This window comes from Delphinus delphis, chromosome 4, assembly GCF_949987515.2.
Source record: "Delphinus delphis chromosome 4, mDelDel1.2, whole genome shotgun sequence".
Taxonomy (NCBI): Eukaryota; Metazoa; Chordata; class Mammalia; order Artiodactyla; family Delphinidae; genus Delphinus; species Delphinus delphis.
Window position 1 is genome coordinate 141,063,417 of NC_082686.1, and position 23,167 is coordinate 141,086,583.

General features: G+C 46.9%; 1 protein-coding gene across 13 annotated transcripts in view; it reads right to left on the reverse strand.

Annotated features, from left to right (window-relative positions):
- Positions 1–1,356: 1,356 nt before the first annotated feature.
- The window catches only part of THRB (thyroid hormone receptor beta), a 391,526-nt gene continuing 369,715 nt past the window's right edge, over positions 1,357–23,167 (reverse strand). For all 13 annotated transcript variants that reach the window (XM_060011556.1, XM_060011550.1, XM_060011553.1 and 10 more), the window contains 3 exons: positions 15,881–16,027; positions 10,353–10,611; positions 1,357–6,231 (listed from right to left, as the gene is read on the reverse strand). In XM_060011556.1, coding sequence (XP_059867539.1) covers positions 5,990–6,231; positions 10,353–10,611; positions 15,881–16,027 — 648 coding nt within the window. In that variant the 3' untranslated portion in view covers positions 1,357–5,989. The remainder of the gene's footprint in view (positions 6,232–10,352; positions 10,612–15,880; positions 16,028–23,167) is intronic.

Here is a 23,167-nt window from a genome sequence, read left to right on the forward strand (position 1 = left end):
TGTATCAGATCATTGCAGATCCTCTAACCCCGGTTGTCTGCCCAGGGCCTGGGCCATTTGTTTCACCCCACTCGTCACCTGGTCTGTCACCCAGTCTAGATGGACTGTGCCCAGCTGTGGAAGTGGAGAGAACTTTCTCCACTTGGGGGATTGCTGTTGCTCCCGAAGCAAGAGACACCCCCAGAGCTGCTCTGTGGCCAGGCGTGTACAAGCTGGTTGTACACGCGTGTACAACCATGGTGTTTTGAGCTGGTAGATGAATTACTTCCCCAGTCCCACGGGAGCCGTCCGGAGATGCAGTGGTTCACCTGGCCCCTTAGAAGATGGTCTTGCACGACCCGGCCAAATCGTGCTGAGCTTCCTCCCTGTTCAGGAGACTTGTTGCTGAATCAGAAATGCATGTGCTTTCAGACCGAACCATTGCTCTGGGCATTTGTTCTTTTGCTTGCTTGCTGTTCCTCCCACTTCTTATAGTAGTAAGACTTAGAATATTCTTTGAGGAACCATTCCTGACTCAACCCTTGGTCCAGTTTAGATGGGGCTCCTTATCCCTCTTTCCTCCACCCAGTTCCAGGATTTCAGAGGATTAAGCTAATTAGCATATCTGTCCTCCCTGGCACTGTGACTGCCTCAGGAATGGGCACATGACTCAATTTGGGCCAGTGAGGAGTAGGCTCAGGATTTTCACTGGAGCTGTTGGGGAAGAGAAACTCTCTTTCCACTGGTTTGGAGCTAGAAGGCTAATCTTGGAGCTACCAGGGGCCACCATAGGAGGAAAGGCTATGTGAGCATGAAGTCCACCTGAAGGAAATTTGTACAAAGGGAGATCTGCACAGAGGGATGAAAAGAGGCACATCCTGACGTACTGAGTGCCCAGATCCAGCCATGCCTGAAGCCATCTCACTCCTGGACTTGCCAGATATTAGGGACAATATATTCCCATTAGGCGCTTTTTTTTGCCACTCAATCACAGCAAGAGTCCTAACTCACATGTGTTCAGAGGATTGGGGATTGAGATGTATATTGATAGCTGATGGTAGTATAATTCCATTAATAATATTCTAGAACATTTTGAGATAAAATGATGAATGTACTCCTTTAGCTGCAAAAACTTCACTCTTCCCTCCTCACCCCATTTCTGTGGCCCCTTCCAAAGAGGATATCTCCCATTAGCCTTTTACTTCCCTCCATCCCCCCATGCCCTCCTCCCAAGAATATTTGCTAATTCTAGTGGATGTTTATGAAACAAATGCCCTTACATCCCTGTTTTCCTTCCTTTGGAAGCAGCGAGATGAGAAGAGTAGGCAACCCTGCGCTTATGTAGGAAATAATAATATTTAAAAAAGAGACAGGAAATTATATCCGTTATAAGCTTTTTCTTTTTTTTCTTTTTTAGAATTGTAGCTTATGAGTTTATCTACGCCCGCTATAGTCATAATTACAATTTAATATCTGCATACAAAAGCTATGTAAAAATCCATTTTTCCCAAATATACAAATTTTCATTTTGGATAGTTTAAAACATTTTGATCACAGATTTCAATAGAGTTTTAGGCTGAAAAAAATATTACCGATCTAGCAATATCACTTAACACCGTTTGCAAAACAAATCTTCCGATGACTGTAAATCTTTTCCTATTCTGTTGAATTTTTCTGATTCTCAGGACATGAAAACATGATGGGGGATAAAAGGTGTTTTCTCTGAAGAAAGGCTTCATAACTAATTTGGCTCTAAAATCAGATGAAAAATGCCAATTAGGAAGAACTAAAAGAAAGGGGTGGCATAATGTCAACTCATGCATGCCCTGACATCTTCTATGTCAGCAATACACATGTAATCAAAGTGTCTTCCTTTGTCTTGCATTGTGCTCCGCAACGTACATGGGTATCATCTGCATCCTGAGGAGGACAGAGTTAAATCTGATTGTCTTGTGCATAAGGTGGGTCAGCTTTAACTGTGCAACAGAAAGCCACAAACAGCATTGTATCTGCACGATATTGCTCTTGAAGGCGGCATTAATGAATGTAGAAACACACTAGAAATGCACACTTTTTGCATTTGCAAACATTTGTACAGCACAGTAAAACTTCTGTGATAAGGCCAAACCTTTTTTTCCCTTTGTGTGTGTGTGTGTGTGTGTGTGTGTGTGTGTGTGTGTGTGTTTAAAGTTTTTATTTTTCTTTTAAAGATTAAAGTAAAATGTTTCAATTGTAAAAAATACACACCGGGCAAATCCTTACCTGGATAATAAATATCTACATCACAGTACAATAAAATTTCTTCTCTATAAAATTTAAATATGGATTATAGTCTGTCCCTATCAAAAGAAACACTATGCTAATATCTCCATATTATTAAAATAACAGGAAAAATTACGAGCTTATTTTAGAACCTTGATGCCGTAGCCATTGGAAAGGACAACGAGATTCAAATGTCTGTAAGCGTTCTCCTTTTGAAGAGGAACTGTGGCCTGGTTATTCACTTCAATTCAGTTTACGAAAAAGGTTTAGCCTTACAAATGCTGGCTACGTTTCAAAAACCATGAGACCAGTTTCATATTTTATGACTCATGCAGCAAAAGGTCAACATGACACGAATGGGTTAGAGGTCCATAGAATAAAAATGTATCACGGACAGTGACATGCTTTGAGGGCATCCGCAGTTCATGGAGGCTGGGTCTGAGGGGGTTTAGGGCTGAGGAGGAACCAAGCCTGCACCCCTGTTCACTCAGAGGCGACGCGGGGGTGGAGCCGGGCTGGGCGGTCCGATGACCGCGCTGCAGGTGGAGGAGGCGTCTCTCGGGGCGCAGGTGAGAGGCATCACAGGGCTGAGGCAGCAACATGGCAAAGTGTGCCATTGAGGACCGAGGCTCATGTGACTAGCAGAAGCTCGGAGGCGGCATGTGGTGTTTTGAGCAGAATCGTAAAGAAGAAAAGATCTTAACTTTTGTCACTATTTCTAGAAATGCTTCACGTCTAATTGAAGAGCAAAGTACACTTGAGGGTCACACACACACACACACACACACATACATACACACACATATACACACACACCGGACACCCCAAATTTAAGTGATTTATAAATAGGAATCCCAGTTGTACGGTGTGTTCTCCTCTACTGGGATGTCTCCCCGCTGGGAAGGGTTTCAGTCAGTCCACATTTGATTTGAAAGTCTGGACAACATAAGAAAAAACGTTTAAAATAATCCAGAGCAGATCCCTCCTAATCGAGTTTTATAGGATGGAGTCTTGAGGTGCACTAAGTACCTCAATCAGTTACAGAAGGAATGAGTCACCTTGACCACTGGGGTTGTGCTTTCAGTCCTTATGGCCTTTCCTTTCAACCTGAAGTACCTGAAGGCTTGTCCTACTCAGTATAAAGTAGTCAGCCTTCGACAAGATGTTTAGATCAGGGGTTTGCCTGCTTAAGGCAATCGTGTAGGGAGCCAAGGGTCACACATACTTACTTGGGGCTGGTTGGGTGGCTGTAGATCTACCAAACTGCTGGGCCAGTGGCCAATCCTGTTAATCCCTAAAGTACTGCAGTGCAGCTTTAGATCAGGCTCTGTTAGCTACACTGAATCTGGGGGTGTCTGACGCACTGGGGAATCTCTGTCAAACAAACTGAGGGGACTTTCCTGGGGAGCTCTGCTGACCGAGGAGAACCTCCAGGATCCCCCTGCTTGCTTTTCTCTCCTTCCCTTCGGAGGGAAAACCTGCCCCACCCTGAAAAGCTTCTCAGAGTTGCCCCAGAGCAGAGAAGGTGATGAAACGCTTATGTTTCAAAGAGTAGTTCTCCAAGGAGAGTCAATGGAGGGAGCTGAGAGGTTAACATGAGGGCTTGAGGAGACCGGCTAGAGGCTGCCTAAGAAAACAGAACCAAAACACTGTAGATAAGTCAAAGCCAGTAGTCTGCCCGTGAACTTCATGTTCATAATTTCAACCTCTCCACCTATTTCCTTTCTCTGGTTAGCAAGTTCCATAGTGCTGTTCTTGTTTTCTTTCCTCCCCAGAAGCCAGTATAATTGCTTTAGCACTTTAAACAAATCATTTTCCTCCCAGATTATTTCTGGTCACACTTGGGATTTTTAATGCTGTTCTTCCTTTCCCAAAGCCATCATGCCTTTCTCTAAATAACTGATGAGAAGTATGTCAAATTCCTATTTTGAATCAACACCACATATACTTTCCTTAACTGTTAAGAGGGCCACAATTTCTGTCTAATAAAGTTAGAAATTTGAATGTGAAAGAAACCATCAAAAGAACCTGATCCCCCCTTCTCCCATCCCCCAAACTAGTACAGTATTAAGGACGGGAAGGATTTTAGAGTTCATGACCTACCTATTCATCAGGTGAGAAAACCAGGACTCAAGGTCACACATCTACCACTTGACAGCACACACTAGAACTCAGGCACCCTGGCTTCTGGGCTAGTTAAAAAAGAATGAATCCACGTGGTTTTTAGGCAAGTTTCACTGATATGGCTTATTTTCCCAAATACTTCCAGGATAAGGCAGTACAAGGCAGGCAGAGGAATAATTTCTGTCTACCATGCCAGTGAAGAATGAGATACATTCGATTGCATGGGTATATCCTTTGCCCGTCTTCTGACATTGAAGTGACCAGGGGCACCATTTGCCGTCTGGGCACACCCTACTCCAGCGTTTGTCACTGGGGAGGCTGGTTGGGCAGGGAGGGTGAGTGAGGGTTCGTGTGCATGGTCTACAGGTGCTTCCTGCTGAGTGTCTTCCAGGGCAAGGCTATCAGAGGGACAGAGAGGGTCAGTGGCTGCACCAGGCTTTGTTTGGTGAGAGCCAAGCCTCAGAGTCAGAGGGAAAAGGGGCCTAGGACACACTTGTAAGTAAAGCAAAGAGCCTGAGGATCTAAGACCAGAAGGAAGCAACCTCAGAGCACTGGGATGAGAGGAGGCTCTAAGAGTGCTGCATTTCCTTCAACTTAGAACGCAACTGCACTCATCTCTCCCCGGCATCCCTCCAGAACAAGACTTAGATTTCAGCTTGTTATCGCTCCTTGGTCAGAAGGGTTGATCCATAGGGAGGTGTGTTGTCAGCTCAGCAGAGACGCAACCAGGCCGAATAACCTCAGGAGTTTGGGAGGTGAGGGGTCCGATGTCACCAAACAGCGACAACACCGTGAAATAGGTTTGATTTTTGTGGGAATTTTCTCTGAACCTAAACTGTGAGAAGCCTTCTTACTATGAGGTAACACTAGGTGAATTTTTGGAAACTGTTGAGTCACTGACATTCGTGAAGACTTCGAATTTCTTTGGGCTTACTGCAAGAAATTATTTTCCTAGTTGGCCTCAATCAGTCAAACACCTGCACATCTTTGAGTCATGCCCTTGTATAACTCGAATTAAATCATAGGATTGTAACAATTATAGTGAAAGGACAGCTAATTGTTGGGAAACAAATATTCCTATACATTCCAGGTTAGGCTGCTAAGAGAGAATAAAGAGTGCTGAAAACAGCATGCTCTTGAATAGGTAAAAATTTGTTCAGACCTTTCCCTAGTAAGCGGAAAGCCACATCTAACCAAAGGTGGTCTGCAACGTGCTAATCTGAGTGCTGCAAAAATCAGGATAGGTTCAAGATGACGATATTGTCTTGGTTTTAAGTCTTCTTTAGTCTTCTGCCGCACCATTCTGCTTGCTCCAGTCTCTGACTGGGACAGATGGGAGCTGGTGATGGCTTGGTGCTGGTGAATTAATGATTGTCCCCTGCCACCTCCACAACTGTAAAACCTCCAAAGCATTCACATCAAAGGACTGGAGAACAAAATGCAGTAGTTACAAGTACCCGCATTCAAGGGGCAATTTCATCCATGTCTAGGCCAAGGACTACCTCCCCTTTCCCCCAAACAATCCCTCCCAACACAAAGAAATAAAGGAACAAACAAAAAAGAGCTAGGCAATGGAATGAAATGACACCCAGCAGTGCTGTTGGAATTATGAGAATGAGTCAGTCTAATCCTCAAACACTTCCAAGAACAATGGGGGAAAGAGTTCCGTGGGGCATTCCACCTTCATGTGCAGGAAGCGGCTGGCATGGCAGGCTCCAATCATCCGCAGATCTGTCACCTTCATCAGGAGTTTTGGCCAAAAGTGAGTCACGTGGTGTTTCCGGTAATTGATATAGTGTTCAAAGGCCAGCAGGAAACTATCTTGGTATTTTTCTATTCTCTCAACACAGGCAAGCCCTGGGCGGTCTGAGGGGAAGAAAGAAGATGGAGGTTAATTTGGAGGCAGAAATGAGAAGGCTTGCCTGGTCCAGTTCAAGCCCTTTCATGTGAAGTGGGCTGATCTGGGGACTTTCAACTCCTAGGAATGGGCATGGAGGCTATAGGAACTCTGGGGCATCAGGGACCAAGATACCACGGAGCGGCATAACTTACATGAAGCGAGTCAATGCTTTGTTCAGATAAATGTCTCTAGTTTAGACAAATCACCTCCTTGGGTGTGAAGGGGGATGCCTCCCTCCTAGGCTACAGAAAGAGAAGCCTTGCCTAGAGAGCTGAAATACTCTGCATAATAAGGAAGGGTTTTGACAAGCATGGAAATGCAGAGAAGAGAGAGGTGTGAAAAGAGATTGCGAAGATCTCAGGAGGCCTGGATGCCAGAGGAGGAATGTCCCATGGGAAGAAACGCTGGTGAAGACAAAGCAGCACGATATCAAATTTTAGTTGTTTACCTTCCCGTCCCTTATACCTTTGGTTGCTACCGTAGCAGCCCTGGGTTGGTGGTGTCTTGGGAAATTAAAATGAAAAGAAAAGGGGACGTGAGCGACGCTAGGGTCACCCTGTGCAGAGAAGAGTCACAGTGGGAAGCTGGAGCTAGAGGAGACCATGACCATGTACAGCCCAGGAAACCTCCCCAAGTCTTGGGAGGACCACTGGTGTAGGAGAGGAATCAAGGCAGTTTCAAAAAAATGATAGAAGGATGTCAAAAGAAGGCTGGATGACAGGGGAATATCTAGGCTGCAAGCGATTGGGTTGCAAAAGTGGGTACAGAGGGACTGTACCTCAACATAATAAAGGCCATATATGACCAGCCCACAGCTAACATCATACTAAATGATGAAAAGCTGAAAACTTTTCTTCTAAGATAGAGGACAAGACAAGGATGCCCACTCTTGCCACTTTTATTCAGCATAGAATTACCAGTCCTATCCACAGCAATTAGGCAAGAAAAAGAAATAAAAGACATCCAAATTGGAAAGGAAAAAGTAAAACTGTCACTATTTGCAGATATCATTCCCAACTGCATCAAAAAGAATAAAATACCTAGGAATAAATTCAACCAAGGAGGTAAAAGACCTATACACTGAAAACTGTAAGACACGGATGAAAGAAATTGAAGAAGACACAAACAGTGGAATAATATCCCATGCTCATGGATTGGAAGAATTAATATTGTTAAAATGTCTATGCTACTCAAAGCAATCTGCAGATTCAATGCAATCCCTATCAAAATTCAGTGGCATTTTTCACAGAAATAGATTAAACAACGCCAGAATTTGTACGGAGACATAAAAGACCCCGAATAGCCAAAGCAGTCTTGAGAAAGGAAAACGGAGCTGGAGGTGTCACACTCTCTGATTTACAATAATATTACAAAATTATAGTAATCAAAACAGTATGGTATTAGCATAAAAACGGACACATAGATCAATGGAACAGAATAGAAGGCCTAGAAATAAACCCATGCATATGTGGTCAATTAGTTCACGACAAAGGAGCCAAGAATATACAACAGGGAAAGGACAGTCTCTTCAATAAATGGTGTTGGGAAAACTGGATAGCCACATGCAAAAGTATGAGACTGGACCCCTGTCTCATATCATATACAAAAATTAGCTCAAAATGGATTAAAGACTTGAATGTAAGACCTGAAACCATAAAACTCCTAGAAAAACATAGGTGGTAAGCTACCTGGCCTAGGTCTCGGTAACGATTTTTTGGATTTGACTCCAAAAGCAAAAATAAGCAAGGAGAACTATGTAAAACTAAAAATCTTCTGCACAGCAGAGGAAACCATCAACAAAATGAAAAGGCAACTTACTGAATGGGAGAAGATATTTTCAAATCATATATCTGATAAGGGGTTAATATCCAAAATATATAAAAAACTCATACAACTCAATAGCAAAAAGCCAACCAATCCACTTGAAACATGGGCAGAGGATCTGAATAGACATTTTTCCAAAGAAGACATACCAGTGGCCTACAGGGACATGAAAAGATGCCCAGCATCACTAATCATCAAGGAAATGCAAATCAAAACCACAATTAGATATCACCTCATACCTGTCAGAATGGCTATTATCAAAAAGAAAAATAACAAGGGAACGCTTATGCACTATTTTGGGGAATATAAGTTGGTACAACCACTGTGGAAAACAGTATGGAGGTTCCTCAAAAAATTAAAATAGAGCTACCATATGACCCAACAATCTCACTTCTGGGTATTTATCTGAAGAAAACAAAATCACTAAGTCATCAAAGACATATCTGCACCCCCCATGTTCTCTGAAGCATTATTACCATAGCTAAAGTGTGGAAACAGCCTAAGTGTCCATTGATGGATGAATGGATAAAGAAGATATGATTCACACACACACACACACACACACACACACCCCACCCTGGAATACTATTTAGTCATAAAGAATGGAATCTTGCTATTTGCAACAATATGGATGGATCTTGAGGGTATTAGGCTAAGTGAAATAGGTCAGAGAAAGACAAACACCGTATGATTACACTTATTTGTGGAATCTAAAAAACAAACAAAACCCCAGCAAGCTCACAGACACAGCAGATTGGTGGGTACCAGAGGACGGGGGTGGGTGGGTGAGATGGGTGAAGGGGGTCAAAAGGTACAAACTTCCAGTTATAAAATAAATAAGTCATAGGGATGTAATGTACAGGTGACTATAGCTAATAATACTGTAATTGCACATTTGCAGGTTGCTAAGAGCGTAAAAGTCCTCATCGCAAGTCCTCATTGCAACTATATATGGGGTTGGATATACAAATATCCAGTCATTATCTTGTACACCTGAAACTAATGCAATGTTATATGACAATTATACCTCAATAAAAATTAAAAAAAAAAGAACTGTATAAACCTGAATGAATTCCTCATACAGCTTCAGGGAGCCCTACCATCCCCCTGCCCACTTCTCAGGTTGTGGCTCTGATCACATACATTCATGCTCCACGTGTCTAGTTATTGAAATATCTGTATTAGTAAAACTCTAAGTAGGGTTCTGCTTAATCTGAAAGGAAGAATCAGGGCTATTGTCTCAATGCACCCTTCTGAGTTTAAACAAAATATGCTGGCTTTTGAAATCTGCTATCCAGCTCAAATTGCAATTTGTGCATTTTAATTTCGTGTTTTCCTTCCTATTTCATGCTGCTGCTCTGAGGCTCTGCTGAATCTCCCTTCTGTTCCCCGTCTCCTCTCTCTCTTTGCATGTGCCAGATAAATTCTCCACAGGATCCTGTAACTTTTGATCCAGACAGAAGATCAACATGATGTTGCTCTGCACTTACTTTGTGCAGTTTCTTTATTTTAAAGGACACTGAAGGCCAGAGACCCTAGCAGCTTCCCTCGAGGTCACACAGGGAGGCCTTAGATGAGTTACACATTTTATTTCTTTAAGGATAATTCTACTGATGGGCCGAGGGCCCTGGCTTCTCCCTGGCTGTCGACTGGAGACTGCCCTCGGCTTCCAGGGGCCACAAGCAGCTCCCTGTCACCTGAGCAAGGAGAGTTGTCAGAGCACCTCTGCTCCCAAGAGGGACTCGCGTATAATATAATGTCACGCAGTCACATGGGTGACACTGAATTCCCCAGATTCTAAGTGGAGTAGGTCATGGGTTCCCACACACTCAACAGGAGGGGGTGAACATCAGAAGAGGAGGAAAAGGGAAGGCCGTGCCAGAGCCTGCCCACCACACAGGCTAAGGGTATGGGTGACACCAGCATCCTGTGCGAAGTCCAGGACACACAAAACCAGAGGGGGGCAGGTTGGCCAACCGCCCCAGGCAGGCCGGGCAGTGTCTATGGAAGGCGGACCATTTCATCGAGTCTTTAGCACGGCTCCTCTTTTCCCTCCCCACTACACGGGGAGACTGCAGAAAGCATCAGGAGCCCGACACCCACCTTCAGGTCCCAGGCCGTCGGCTAACCCCCGCTCGCTCGCTTGCTGGAGGGGAGCGAGACGTGATTCTGAAGCTACCGGGGGACCGGAAACTCATCAAGTGATCTGAATGCACACCAGACAAGCGCGAGCTCTCTGGATGCCCAGTCTGGGCACACTCACCTGAAGACATCAGCAGGACGGCCTGAAGGAGTGCGACTTCAGTGTCATCCAGGTTGAAAGAAGACAGCGACATGCCCAGGTCGAAGATGGCATCGGACACCACCCCGAGACCCCCGTTTTTGAGCTGGCCCCGAGTCACCGCCATCTCCCCGTTCAAGGTTAAAGTCTCACTTTCTGGATCGTAGCGCACAGCAGCGCGAAGGGACATGATCTCCATGCAGCAGCCTTTGAGGAGGATTATCTGGTCTTCGCATGGCAGCTGAAAAGAACCAGGGCACGTCAGCAAGGAGCAGTTGCCAGTTAGGAAGCGCGCACGGGGCCTCCAGGGCCATGGGGACGGTCCCCCGCAAGCAGCACCCGTCCTGCCCTCTGTGAGCCCGTGGCCTTCCCTTCCTGCTCGGCTGCAGACGGCCACAACCATTTTTCATACTCCAGACTGCTCGTAATCTTCACCAACTTTAATCTTGGTGGTTTGCATTATATTCCAGTCATATGTGAAACTGTGCTAGTCACGGGGGTGTCTATTACACCACCAACGGAGACCTGCCTAAATGCACCCCCATTTTGGTCTGGTAGCTCTAACAGTCAACAGCTGACTCCACCGTTCAGCTGGCAACTGCCCTGCTCCGTTTTTCGAAGCAACTTTGCTCCCTGAATCTCTTAAAAGGCCAAGAACGAGGAGGTCGCTTACAGATGCATGTCACCCACAAGACCGAGAGATGTCCCAGCTTTGCTCAGTCACCTAGTGAGCCAGAGGTGAGACCAGAATCCAGACCTCCTGGCTCCTAGGTCGTTACGTTCTCCTCAGCACCTCGGGCACCAGAATCACTCCACATGCTGGATCTTTCCGCCAGTGTCCTAATCTCATTTTAAGCTCATTTGGTTGCCCTGTTAATTAGGGTTTGTGATAATGTGATAACAGCATCAATAATAAACTTAAAAAAAGAAAACTTTGTGAAGAGAAATAATAAAAAATGAGAGTTTGATTTTCTGGAGGGGGAGAATGTTTAAGTGCCGTCATCAAAGTAGTTTGAAAGACTTAGTTAATGGGTGTTTTTGACGAATTGGGCATCGTGCTAAGATTTACATGCGTCACCTTGTTTAATGTTCGCAGCAATGCAGCGAGGTAAATATTCTAATTCCAGTTTTACTGACAGGTGTGGAAATTCAGGCACTAAGAGATCGAGCGACATGCTAGGGAGTCCCATGAGTGTTTGTGGGTGAGGCGAGGGGTGGAAGCCAGCTCTGTCAGAATCCAAGGCTAAGAGAAGGGGAGAGCTCGCTCTTCGAAGGGCTTTGGGTGTGCGTTTCCGTAAACGACGAACGTGTAATGACACGTAATTTCTATCTCTTCATTAAAGCAGGTACCAGTTCTCTTTTGGGAAATACTCTTGGCAACACCTGACTGGTTCAATTTAGGATATTATGTCAGACTGAAAGTAATACTACTGAATTACCTTTAAAATATGGGATATTTCATATTTTTTACTAACTCAACCTACCCACCTTACTGTTTAATTGCTTTGCTTTCTCTATAGCATAAAAGGCATTTTGTATTTGGTTCTGGAATCCATTCGTGTGAATTCTCTCCTTCTACTCATTAAAAAAAAAAAAAATGACTGCAGTTTGCTTTTAATTAGGCTCTAATTTGTACTCCTCAGTTACATCCTTGGATTCCTGGCCCTGGGGCCTGGTAGGAAACAGGAGACCAGAGCTTAGCTAGATCCTCCACAGGCAAGTGGAAAGTTGGCTCAAGTGTGTGGACACTGGCTTAACTGCCGAGGGCAGCGGTCCTGTCTGCAGCCCCATCACTGTCACCGAGGGCTTGTTAAACACACACTGCTGGCCCTGCAGTCTCGGTGTCTGCATTCTCTGAGTTCCCAGGTGATGCCCACGCACCTGGTTCAGGGACCCCACTCTTGAGAACCACGGACATAGAGTAGCAAAGAGAAATGACTCATCAGATAAAACCATTGTTTTCTTTTTTTTAAGCTGTCACATAGTATGCAGCTAAGAGTTAAAATTTCAATACAAGCAGAATAAGGATTTGTCAAGGATCACCAACGGTTTAAAAACTAGGCCAGATGCCTTTTCCTTTAAGAGGGGTTTGCAGGATCCTGCTGAGGCCTGTTTCCGCACGTGGGCAAACAACCTCTTAGTCACCTGCCAAAAGACTTCCATTGCGAGAACGCTCCAGAAAGGGCCTGCCAGGCAGAGAGGCTCCTGGGAGAGCGTCACTCGGGTTGATTGGCAGGGACGCCAGTGCCCTGCACTCTAACAGGTGATTCTTAGGTGCGCTTTTGGCAGCTCTGCCCGCAGTGACGTCAGAGCTTTCGAAGCCCTCGGTTGGCAGGCTGGCATAGATCTTAGCAGAAAACTATCGCAAGTGCGGTTTGAACAGCAGATGCGTCAGATTGCCTCTGGCACGAAACTCCTGGTCCCCGAGGCCACCTGGGGTCTCCAGCCCACTCCACAGGTAGCTCAGGGCCTCCACAGTTCATTTCCCTCTTCGGCGTTCCAAAGAGGGTGTCAAAGGGTAAAGGCCCTCAGGAGGCCACAAACACCAGAAACGTACGCATCTCTGCTGTCAAAGTAGCCGCCCGCCCACATTTTTTTTCAGTTTGGAGACTACAAAATATCAGGGTTGAAAGAGAGATGAAATCATGACTTTGAAGCAGATGTAAATTCCTAAGGGAAACTTGAAGGGAGAAGCTCGCCGCAACTCATGCTTGAAAAGTTGCGTGCTGAGCCCTCAGCCTTGCCAAGGACATAAGTGCACGGCGTGTTTGTGGCTGGTGGTGGCGAAGGCTTCTTTTCTTTCTTTAACTGACATATCTCTCAGAGGCCGGTTTCCACGAGCTTTACGTTTTCTGAAAAACATTTTCTGGTGGGTATTCAAAGGGGAACACAGGACTGACAGGCTAGCTCAAGTCGTAGAGCTAGCAAACTCCACGGAGTTCTTTCCAGACACCAGGGACTGAGAAAAGAGGGCACAGCCCGGAGAGAGAGGACCAAGAGAGGCCCAGGGAAACAAACTCAACCCAGTGCACGGGAACGAAAGATGGTACCTGGCGTCAGAGGAAGCCGGTGTCCACGGCGCAGCCGCGAGAGGGTACACACTTTCTAGAGGGCAACTTGGCAACACGTATCGAGAGCCCTAAAAGGTGTAGCCAAGGCCCTTAAATTCCGCTTCTAGGATTTGCCCTTAGGAAATAGGCAGCTTTGTGAACTGGGTATAGGTACCAGGATGCTCACTGCAGAATATTTGTATTAGTGAAAAACTGGATGTGAGCTAAAGATCCTGTAACAGCAGATAACCTAAGTTATGGGAGAGCTATTCCTTAGCATACTATGTGGTCATTAAATATTATTTTGTCTCGTGGTTACCAGTAGGGGGGAGGGGAGGGGGGATACAACCTACTGAGTATAAGATGGCTCAAGGGTGTCTTGTACAACACGGGGAATAGAGCCATATTTTGTAATAGCTAAATGGAAAGTAACCTTTAAAAATTGTGTAACAATTTAAAAAGTAATGAACTGTAGAGTTAAGCAATATTATTTCATGAGAGAATACTTAAATGTTATGTTCTACAGCTGAGGGTAGAAAGTTAAGGCATTAGACACCAGGGTGCTGGCAGTGATCCGTGTCTTTATCTTGGTGCTGGTTACGCGGGTGTGTTGGGTCTGTGACAATTCATTGACCTGCACCCTTATGATATGTGCCCCTTACTCTTTAGTAGAAAGTTTGAAAAGGTAGTTTCCTAAGTAGAACGTTCATTATGGTACAAACTATATTCATATATTCCATATATGTATGTGTGTGTATATATGTACGTGTGTGTACACACACAGATTTGAGAAAAGGAACTACGCTCCAAAATGTCAGCAGTTTATCGCCTGGTGGTGTTACCATGAATCGTTGCCTTTATTGTGCTGTGTCGGTCTCCAATGAATACGTATGATTCCTGTAACAGCCTCCAAAACTTTAATAGACGTTAATTTAAAAAAATGGTCAGAGGCATGGAAAAGCACACCAAATACAGATAGAAGTCACAGTTCCTTGTCCAGGGCTCGCCGGCTCCCCTGGGGTGGGTACGAGTGGTCCCCACCATGCGGCTGCTGGCGGCCCGCGTGGCACCTGGCCCCCAGCACCCTGCGGCCGGGGGTGACCAGGAGTCATACGCTCTGTCTCAGCAAGGCCTACGACCAGATGGATCCCTGCGTCCCGAAGCCCAGTGCTCTGTCCTTCCGGGTGTGGCTTCTGTGCAGGCTCAGAAATGGCCACGAGAAGGGTCCCTATCAGGGTCTGAGGTCTCTCAGGATCCTAGCGGGCTCCCTTGACTGCAAACTCAGACGCACGTGAACTGGAGGCCACGGTGGGATGGGGTCATTCCAGGTGAGGACACTAAGCCTCCTTCTGGGGGATACTAGGTTCCCTGGCACTCAGGTAGCTTCCATAAGGGGCCCGGGGCCGGACGTGGCCCTCTCTGTTTGCTGTCTTTCTGGGACCTCTTGGAGGTCTGAAGAGCAACAGATTGGCCCTTGGTGGGGTTTTTCGAAGGGGAAGATTCTCCGGAAAACATCATCAACCCCATTTGATTAAAAAAAAAGATTAGGGACAGAATGGTAATGTAATAGATGAAAGAACAGCAGAATTCACAGCTGAAATTTATGGAACATTTATGACCCAGGCACTACCCATAAATTATCCCATTGAAGCCTCCTAATAGTTCTAAGAGGTAGATCTTACTCTGACTCCTATTTTAAAGATGAGATAACCAAGGTTTGAAGACATCTGATAACTAATCAAGGACGCTCGCCCCTGCGGAGCCCGTGCCCTCAGCTCCCACATGGTAGGACGGCTACAGTTGGGATGAAGTGTCCCGAGGAAAGTCTATGAGCTCTGGTGGGTGAGCTCTTCAGTGTGCCCTGAAGGTGGGGCAAGAAAGGGTGAGCTTCTAAGAGGGAAGACTTAAGGAGATTTTAAGATCCTTGCTCTGTGAGGGTCATTTCACCTGTCCTTGAGGATGAAGAAACCACACAGCCATCTTGCTGGGATATGTAGTGGAAATAATACAGATGGAGACTCAAAAGAACCAGGGCCTCACCTTGAGTGGGTGAAATTCATCTCTTCGATCTTAATTTTCCCCATCTGTGAAATGGGGTTAATTAGAGCCATCCTGCTGATCTGTTAGCAGGACTGGATTTAATGTGGCGAACCTGGGCGTGGCAACCGGGACATCACAGGTGCTGACTGATGGAGCGATGGCTGTCATGTTTTCCTGCGCCTGGAGCCAGGCAGGTCGAGAGGCTCTTTGTCGACCTCATGTGGACAAGCTAATGGATGACGACCCAACAGAGAAGGTGGGGAGGCGCACGAAACAGTGCATTGCCGTTCTGTACTGCCACGGCTTTCGTATGACTAAGCCCCGACTAATTAGTATTAAATTACACGTCATAGTCAGTATTCCTGGAGAGCGAGGAAACTATAATGAGAAGGAATGAAGAAGGAAAAGCAATCTCCTCACCTCACAAAACATAGGCAACTTTTTGGCAAAATCCACCACTCTGGTAATTGCTGGTGTGATGATTTTTGTAAAATGGCTGAAGGCTTCCAAGTCGACCTTTCCACCTTCTGGGGCGTTTACTATTGGCGCTTGTCCAATGTCTTCTGGCTGAGGTGAGACAAAGAAAATTTAAATGGAGACATCGAAGGGACCACGGGTCACGGTTCTCACGCGGCAGAAAATCTCTTCTGAACTGACATACTGTACACTTTCCGCATCTTTTGTTAACAGACCCTGCAGTTTTCACGCCCTTTAGTTCTCTGGGCAAAGATACCTGTCTTGGCCATTGCTTTCAAAGGCCCCCAGTGATCATGGTCACAGGATTGTTGCTGCAGAAAGAAAGAGAAAGAGGGAGAGAGAGAAAGAGGGAGAGAGAGAAAGAGGGAGAGAGGGAGGAACAACAGGAATGCTTCTGACTGCACAAAGGTGACCTGTGCTCTGGGGGCTCTGGGTGCCGTTTTCAGAGCACGGCGTACTCTGGAGGGTGCCTTTCTGTGGGAGGTGGGCACGGTGTGGGCAGGGATGGGGAGCCCTGGCCAACAGCACCCGGGGGCGTCGTTCTTGCTTCCGATGCCTTTTGCTTGGCTTGAGCCCTCCACACGCCAGCTGGAGGAGGCCTCCGCGGGCTGGGGGAAGCCCTCTGCTTTGGGTTGCCTTCAGGGACTGGGCTGTGTACGCTGGGCAAACTGGAGGGCAGAGTGGAGAATTTACTGGTACGACTTCTCTGCCCTTGTTCGCAACCATCCATCGCCTTGCTGCTCACAGGGTGGGTGTCAGCAGCTTGGGTGTCATCTGGAGACTTGCTGGAAATGCAGAATCCCGGCCCCCTCCCCAGACCTGCTGGTGCAGAAGCGTCACGCGCGCAAGCCCTCAGGCGCTGTGCACACGCCAGGCCCCCATGTCCACTGGGGCCTTCCAGCTCCTCGGCCTGCTGTCCAGTGACTGCCATGCTGTGGCCTCTCCACTATCTGCTGTTGTCAGCACTGCTCCCTGCCAGGGGCAGTCCTCCCGGTCACCCCTACTGGTCCTTGTGATGACAATGACCGCCTCAGGGGGTTCTCACCCAGTTCCCGGCAGGCAGATGGGCAAAGGAGCACCCAGGGAGGTTAAAGACGGTCCCCTGAGGCCAGGACTGATTGCTGGTCTTCCGGGAAGTTTAATGGGATCAGAGGATCCTACCCTGCCCGACGGTGACCCTCTTTGCCTAGAGTCACGGCGCACATGCAGGAGCCAGGCAGCAGGGTGGGAGGCGCGGGAAGCGGGGCAGAGAGGGCAGCGGGTACCGGCTCTGTGAGCCTGCTGAGCCGTCACCGCCGAATGGCTGGTGAGCGCACCGCTGGTGACAAGACCGTGGCCTGCCTCCTAGGTCCCCAGGCTTTCCTGTGCATCAGAATGACCCCCCAGACTTTCCAATTTAGGTCTCTGTTAGAGAATCTGAGCTCCTAACAACTTCCCAGGGCACCAATGCTTCTGGTCTGAGACCACACTTTGAGAACCCACTGGGCTAGCACTGAGGAATCCACTTCCCATTTTTCTCCCCCCATCTCCCCTGTTACTGCTCACGTCTAAGTTTTAGCACGAGGAAAAGCAAGGATGATTCTTCCACTCTCTTGCTGCCAGGGCACCAGGGTCAACAGGAACAGCCCAGGCCCTCCAAAGTGTGGTCAAAGTTGTGGGTACAGCCTGGGGAAGGATTTTTAAATCTATTACATAACAAATGCTGGCAGCACTGACCTTTTTGGAATTCTTCTGTTTATTTTATTTCACTTTTTTATTGTTTGTTTTGGGGGCAGTGAGTGGATGGGAAAGAAAGCTGGTTTCCGTCTTGTTTCAGAATCAATGACGATATTCTGGGGCAACTGCTGGCATGGCAAAGCCTAGGAAGGCTACTGGTTCTCCGGGTGCAGACGGAATTGATGGAATAATCACAGGTACAGCTTCTCTCACTCTCTCTCTGTCTCTCTGTCTTTCTCACATAGACTGAGCTAAGGGAAAAGGTACACAGAAAGTCTGGGCGTGATTCTGAGACACAGTGAAGTTGGGTCACTGCTCCTTCTGGCATCCTTCAGACCTCCTTGCTGGTCTTTCTCATCCCTGCCACCCCGAAATGCGGCCTGTCTCACCTGCGTGTTTACTGTACAGCTCTCTTATGAAGATCAACTGATAAAAGGAACATGGTCACACATTAAAAAGGTAGGGAGGTGTACACACACACACACACACACACACACATAGGGTGAACTTTTTAAGAAATAAAAATATTTTAATAACATAGCTTTGGCCTGGAATGGTCTTCAGTGGCTTACTATGGATGTTAATAATCTCCATTTAATCTGTGAGTCTGTGGGGCATTTGAATCACCGTCTGTGATACCTCTAAAGGCTTGAAAAATAGGAGGGAAATTATACAAGGAAATATGACAATTCTAACTAAAATTAAATGCCCAAATGTAACAACCTCACAAGCTTTCCTGTTGATAGATATCAGAGTAGGAAAAAAATTTACTTTTAAGCCTTTGGGTATTTAATGGAAAATACAATTGCTAGAAGGAAAACCACATACAAAGTAGAAGCCTTCTATTACGTTATGAAGCTTTCTGCCCATAATAGGTCTTGGATACTAGAAAAAAACATAGAGGAGCTTGGTGTGGTGTCTGCTGGTTCCAGGAGATTCGAGCTCCAGCCAGGATGGTTGAGGCTGTTTGCAACGACCGTCTGGGGTGAACCTGGAGCTTTACTACCAATAGAGTAGAGTTCCTTCTCCCTGTCCTTCCCTCGTCCCCCACCCTCGCCCCCCCACACTAATATGGATGCTTGTTTTTGAAAACTCATGTCAGTAAAAACTTAGAGGCTGAAAAAAGAAAATAGATGAATCGACCCAAGTTAACACATCAGGAATACAATTAAAGTTGAGCTTGTTTGTGACTTCCCTGAAGGTTTTTTACCCATAAGGACAACACACTATTTGCTAAAATATTTGGAAGATGTTAAAAATAGAGTACCAATATTTGGCACAATTGAATCTACTGGATCGCTTCTTACAGCTAGTAGCCTAGAGTGCACTCCCTGAACACGTGTGCTCACACACACACACGTGTGTTTATGCACATGAGATCAAACTCGGAGACTGAGGATAGGTGAGGCTTGCAGGCTCACCACTGGGGACTGTGGGGAAGCCTGGTTTTTGCCTCTGTGGATCAAAGTGCTTGAGCTGCTCAAAGGGGTGGGCAGGGGGCCCTAATGGACCTCCGGAGCCTGCCCTGCCTACCTCTTCCCGTCTCTGCCACAACTTGCTTCATGCTTTTCCACCTCGGGGCGGCCTTCCTCCTGGACTTTTGCTTTCTTCAAAGTCCTCACTTCTGTCTCATCTCTGCCAGTTCCAAACCACCCACTTCCAATTCTGTCTTCTCCTCGAAGCCCTCTCAGATGGCCTCAGTGGGAAATGAGTCTACCTCATTTGAATACACCTGGTGGCCCATGTAACCACTCATCTGCATCTAGGCACTTATTACTGTTACTTTTATTGTAGTTATGCAGGTACACATCTAAGATATGAACTTCTCAAGGTGGGGGGATACGCCTTGAGTACCGGTCTACTGTGTAGACGGCACTGGGCCAAATGGTGGAGGATTGAGGGACTGAATAAACCTGTGTTTATACACGCACTCAACCAGTGTTTCTTGAGCAACTACTATGGGGTCAGGCCTTGTTCGAGATGCTGAGGTGACAGCAATGAACAATGTATCCTCAAGGAACCTTCATACAGCGAAGGAAGACAGACAATAAATGAAAAGCATACTGTCAGGTTGGAAGAATTTTAGTTTGTGATAAGACTGGAGATGGCCTAATAATACATGGGGCCCAGGAGGTAGGGTGGTCAGCCAGGCCCCTTTGAGAAGTGATTTGTGAGCTTTAACTTGCAGAATGTCACGAAGGCAGCCTTCCACAGACGCAGAGGACATTTTAGGCAGAGGGCAAACCCAGTGCAAAGTCCCAAGGTCAGGAAGGAGGCCCGTGTGGTTAGGCCCAGAGGTGGCATGAGATAAAGGATGGAGGGGCGGCAAGGGTCCCATCACGATGGGCCTTCAGGGCCATGGAGGGGAGATGGGCACATTTTAAATGCCATGGGGCGCCGCTGAAGGGCTTTAAACGGGAGCAGCATGACGAAATTTATGGTTCTATGTGGAGAAGGGATGTGGTTGCCGAGGAAGAGGTGGGAGAACAGCAGCAGTGGTTTGGGCAGGAGATGAAGTGGGCTGGACCACGGGGGCAGCAGGAGAGATGGAGAAAAGTGGGACCTGGAGACATATCTAGGGAGCCCAGGGCAGGGGTTTCTGATGGGCTGGAGATGGGGTGAAGGTCAATAAGGAATCCAGCACGTCTCCTCTGGGGCAGTGGAGCGGGGAACCTATAGAAGGAGAGATTCAGGGGTGTGTGCAGGTGTGGGCTTCAACCCTAGCTCAGCACTAGAGGTGGCTGGTATGACACAAATCGAGACGAACTGGGGCTTTGTGCTTTGACTGTTGCATCAGAATTGTTCAAGGTGAGTAGGAAGTGCTACCAGTTGACCCCTTTGCAAGTGGCTGTCTCAGAGCTGAGGGCTTCTTGGCTGGGGTCTCTGGCACATGCAGCGGGGATGGGGCCAGACGGGACTCTTCTCTTCCTCTGAGTGATCACAGTGTGTCTCCCCGCACCTTTGTGATGGGGAACAAATCGTGATGAGAGGTCCCTGGGCCTTGGGCCTTTTCCTGGGGAAAGCAGGGACAGGATGGTACGGGTGGTGGTGCAGGGATGACGCACACTGTAACTCCATAGGAGCTTGTTAACGACATGCCAAGCACTTCTATCTATTACTTTTACACCACTGATAAGGGCATAAAGGCAACCGAGACTTAGAGGTGGGAGGCAACTTACCCAAAGTCACATAATTAAAAAGCAACAGAGGCAAGCAACAAACTCAGGCTGTCTGGTTCCAGTTTCTATGCACATAACTACCAGACTACGCTGCCTTTTTCTGATGTAATTATAACCATTTTGGGTGACAGAAGCCTTCCTGGCTTGACTGCACTTGTTTTATGACCACACGTGGTCAAGTCACCCATCCTGCATCACCCTTCTGCTTATGCCCCTTTTCTGAGGCTGTTGTTGAGAATTTGTGTCATCAGACAGTAATTCTGCCAGGGGAAAAGTGGGGCAGGCCCACCCTGGTTCTGCTGGTCACATTTGATACCTGGTGGAAAATCCACCCGAAGCCATACCTTTGCATGTGAACTAAGGGAGCAGAGTAATAAGGAGACAGGCTGGGACCTGGGACCTGGGACCCTTGGCTGCAGGGCTCGCACCCGGACAAACGTCTCCTCCCACAAGAAAATACAAAGAAACTATAAGGGACTAAAAATAACTGCGTACATGTGCAGTTGGGGCAAATAATGGACAAGACAAAACAAAAAGACCAAAAAAAAAAACCCACCTGCCACTTCTGAAGAGCCGGGAGCAAAAGCACAGTACTGGGCATGCTCCTTGCACTCAGCACCACCAAGGGGTGGGCAGACCACCTAGGACATCCCTCTGGCCCCACCCCTGGCCCCGCCCCTCCCCTCCCCTCATATAAGGAACCAGCTCACCCCCCACTCCCCCCAGGGAGCTAGCAAGGGCAACTGCTACTTGTTCTCGCTCCCCCCTGCTGCAGCAGGGACCCCAATAAAGCCTTGCCTGAATTCCTTTTCTGGCCTCTGATCAATTTCTATTGATTAGGGAGTCCAAGAACTCTGGCGGGTAAAAACAACACAGTGTTCAACAGACAATACTGTTGCTGTACGGAGTTTACTCCAATCCAATGTCTTCCACATCTGGGAGCGCAGATGTGAGCTGCCTTGGTGGAGAGACTCTGCTTTCCCTTGTTCACCACCACCGGCCTCTTGCCCCCCTCTCAGTCCACATCTACTTTCCATCATCACTGCCACCACACAGGAATCGGCACTTCTGCACCATCAGAGATTTGAGTGGATTGGAGAATGACTTAAATGTTTTTGGAAGTAGTTTTAAAGAGTGGCTTTAGAATTACTGTGAAAATCTGCATGGCTTTTGCAAAAGTTCCTTACTTGCCAATGACTCATTTTCACAGGCGTATCGATTTGAAACCCCGGTCCAACCACCCGTCTCTGTTTATGACTTGAGTCCTGGTCTTCGGGTAAAAAACGATGAAGAAGCTCCTTTTGGGAAGTAAGTTACTTACCCATTCCAGATAAATGAATACTTCTAGCTTTTATGACAACGTATAATTTTTAATCCCTTATGACATTGCCACACTATTATTAACATAATAGCCCTCCTCAAATTCTTTTCCAGAACAAGATGGGCAATCATCACATAAAAATAAATGAAATAATATACATAGCAGTGTTGTAAGCAAAAAGAGTGGTATTGGCCACACAAGAAATGCAAATCTGAACGTGCAGAAGCCAGTTCAGGACATAGATACTATGTAGCAAAGCTGTCTTTAATGAAGGATTGTTTTTTTTGTTTCTTAGAGATTTTTTTGATGTGGACCATTTTTAAAGACTTTATTGAATTGGTTACAATATTGTTTCTGTTTTACGTTTTGGTGTTTTGGCCGGGGGGCATGTGGGATCTTAGCTCCCGGACCAGGGATTGAACCCGCACCCCCTGCTTTGGAAGGTGAAGTCTTAACAACTGTACTACCAGGAAAGTCCCTAATGAAGGATTCTTTAATTCACCCCTCAAAAGCGTGAACTTTTTCTCCTGAGCATAAATACTCAGTCAGAGTCACCCTGCTGCAGGGGATGTGCGTAAATGTGTCAAGTGGCTAAGACACAGGGCTCAGTTGTGCTGTTTCTGAGGATGGGCCCATGGAACTGGATGGTTTGTTACACAGGTATTTACTGGGCTCTATTCTGGTTACCTACTGCTGTGTAACAAACCTCCCCAAAACGTAGTGGCTGAAAACAACAAATTTTCACTCTCTCTCAGAGTTCTGGGGATTGATGGGCTCAGCTGGGTGGTTCTCACTTGGGGTCCCTCATGAAAGGGCAGCAGAGTCTGGTGTCACCTGCAGGCTTTCTTACTCACATTTCTGGTGCCTGGGCTGGTTGGGAATCTCTCCAAATGGCTGGCTTGAGCTTCCTCACAGCATGGTGGTCTCAAGGTAGTTGGACTTTTTTTTACATGGCAGTTGGCTTCCCTCAGAGAGACCAGATGGCGTCCCTCTCCAACATAACCAGTGCGGAAC